Raw genomic sequence first — 1,638 nt, 5'->3', positions numbered from 1 at the left:
GTTTGGTGAGGCCATGAAGAAGGACTATCAGTTAGCCTCAAAGAGATTCTGGTAAACCGTCCGGCGCTTCAGGAGGGGAAAGCAGTTTTCTGCAAGCACCGTTTTCAGTGCAGGTGGGGATCTGTTGACCTCAACTGGGGACATTATCGAGCGGTGGAAGGAATACTTTGAGGATCTCCTCAACCCTGCTGACACACCTTCCGTTGAGGGGGCAGAGGCTGAGGACATTGGGGTGGAACTGTCCATCACCCAAGCTGAGGTCACTGAGGTAGTCAAAGAGCTCCTCGGTGGCAAGGCTCCAGGGGTGGATGAGGTTCGCCCTGAGTACCTCAAGTCTCTGGATGTTGTCGGATTGTCTTGGCTGACACGTCTCTGCAGCATTGCATGGCAGACAGGAACCGTACCGCTGGACTGGCAGACTGGGGTGGTGGTTCCCCTTTCCAAGAAGGGGGACCGGAGGGTGTGTTCCAACTGCCAAGAAATCACACTCCTCAGCCTTCCTGCGAAAGTCTATGCCAGGGTACTGGAGATGAGAGTCTGTCCGATAGTCAAACATCAGATCCAAGAACCAGTGTGGTTCAGTGGAACCAGTGGAGGAGGCTCGGGCATCTGGCCCAGATGTTTCCTGGACTATACAAATCATTTTGTGGGACTAAATAAAGATTGAGAGATGTCAAACTAAACAGTGGATAGCTGTGGGATTCATAATTCAACCAAATAAACTTTGGAGCTCCAAAAAACGAGGAAACAATGTTTTCTCATGACGTTTTGTTTTACTGTCTCAGTATGAGAAGCAGCTGGCGGAGCATCAGGAGAAAGCCAGCCGTCTCCAGAGAAGACTAACACAGGCCGAACAGAAGGCGGCTACTGCTGTGCAGCAGGTAGACCAACACCAACCTCCACATGTTCTAAAGGTCATGTAAGAAATGCTCCACCATTAACCTTTTCATGTCTTTTTATTTTCAGCTGGGAATTTTGACCGCTCAACGCAGGAAAACGGCCAGAATAGAAACAGAAGCACCTTAACAACAATACTTTCATTTGTTGACTATTTGTAGTTTGCAAAATAAATGTTGTCATATCAACGTAATAAGTTTGTGTCATGTTTGTTTCAGTGCTCGTCTTTATGTTGTGAGGCAAAAGGTGTTTTTTTTTCTTTAATATGCAAAATAAATCATAGAGAGGATGCCAGTATATGCATTACAAAACATGCATAACCATAAATTAAAAACATTCAAAGACTACTTTTATATGTATTTATAGTGTTTTGTTTACAATTAGAAATGGCAAATATGTTAGATTATAATTATTTAATTTTTATGGAGGGGAAAGAAGAACTTTTGATTTGTGAAGAAATGCATTTGGTATGTAGTTCCAAAGGGAGGCTTCTAAAAACTATTAGTGGAGGTTGTAAAAATTACATTTCACGTAGGGCTCTTGTGTCAAAGTCATATCAGGCCTCCAGATCATTTTATTTTATTATTAATGGCCCCATGTTATCTTGCACTCATTTCTAACTTGTATAATTTAGAAAAAAAAAATTTTTATGAAGATGAAATATTGAAAAATATTTAAGGTTTAAGTTGATTTATTCTAGAATAATATTTCTGATTTGTTATTATTCATAATTATGTTAAT

At 41.3% G+C, this 1,638-nt stretch overlaps 1 protein-coding gene across 2 annotated transcripts in view; it reads left to right on the top strand.

Moving 5' to 3' along the window:
• sclt1 (sodium channel and clathrin linker 1) overlaps window positions 1–1,090 on the top strand; it is a 31,422-nt gene extending 30,332 nt beyond the window's left edge. For both annotated transcript variants that reach the window (XM_024259646.2, XM_024259645.1), the window contains exons 21-22: window positions 786–881; window positions 967–1,090. In XM_024259646.2, coding sequence (XP_024115414.1) covers window positions 786–881; window positions 967–1,026 — 156 coding nt within the window. In that variant the 3' untranslated portion in view covers window positions 1,027–1,090. The remainder of the gene's footprint in view (window positions 1–785; window positions 882–966) is intronic.
• Window positions 1,091–1,638: the final 548 nt, after the last annotated feature.

The sequence above is a fragment of the Oryzias melastigma genome, linkage group LG1 (assembly GCF_002922805.2).
Source record: "Oryzias melastigma strain HK-1 linkage group LG1, ASM292280v2, whole genome shotgun sequence".
Lineage (NCBI taxonomy): Eukaryota > Metazoa > Chordata > Actinopteri > Beloniformes > Adrianichthyidae > Oryzias > Oryzias melastigma.
This window is presented reverse-complemented; position numbering and strand designations above follow the sequence as displayed.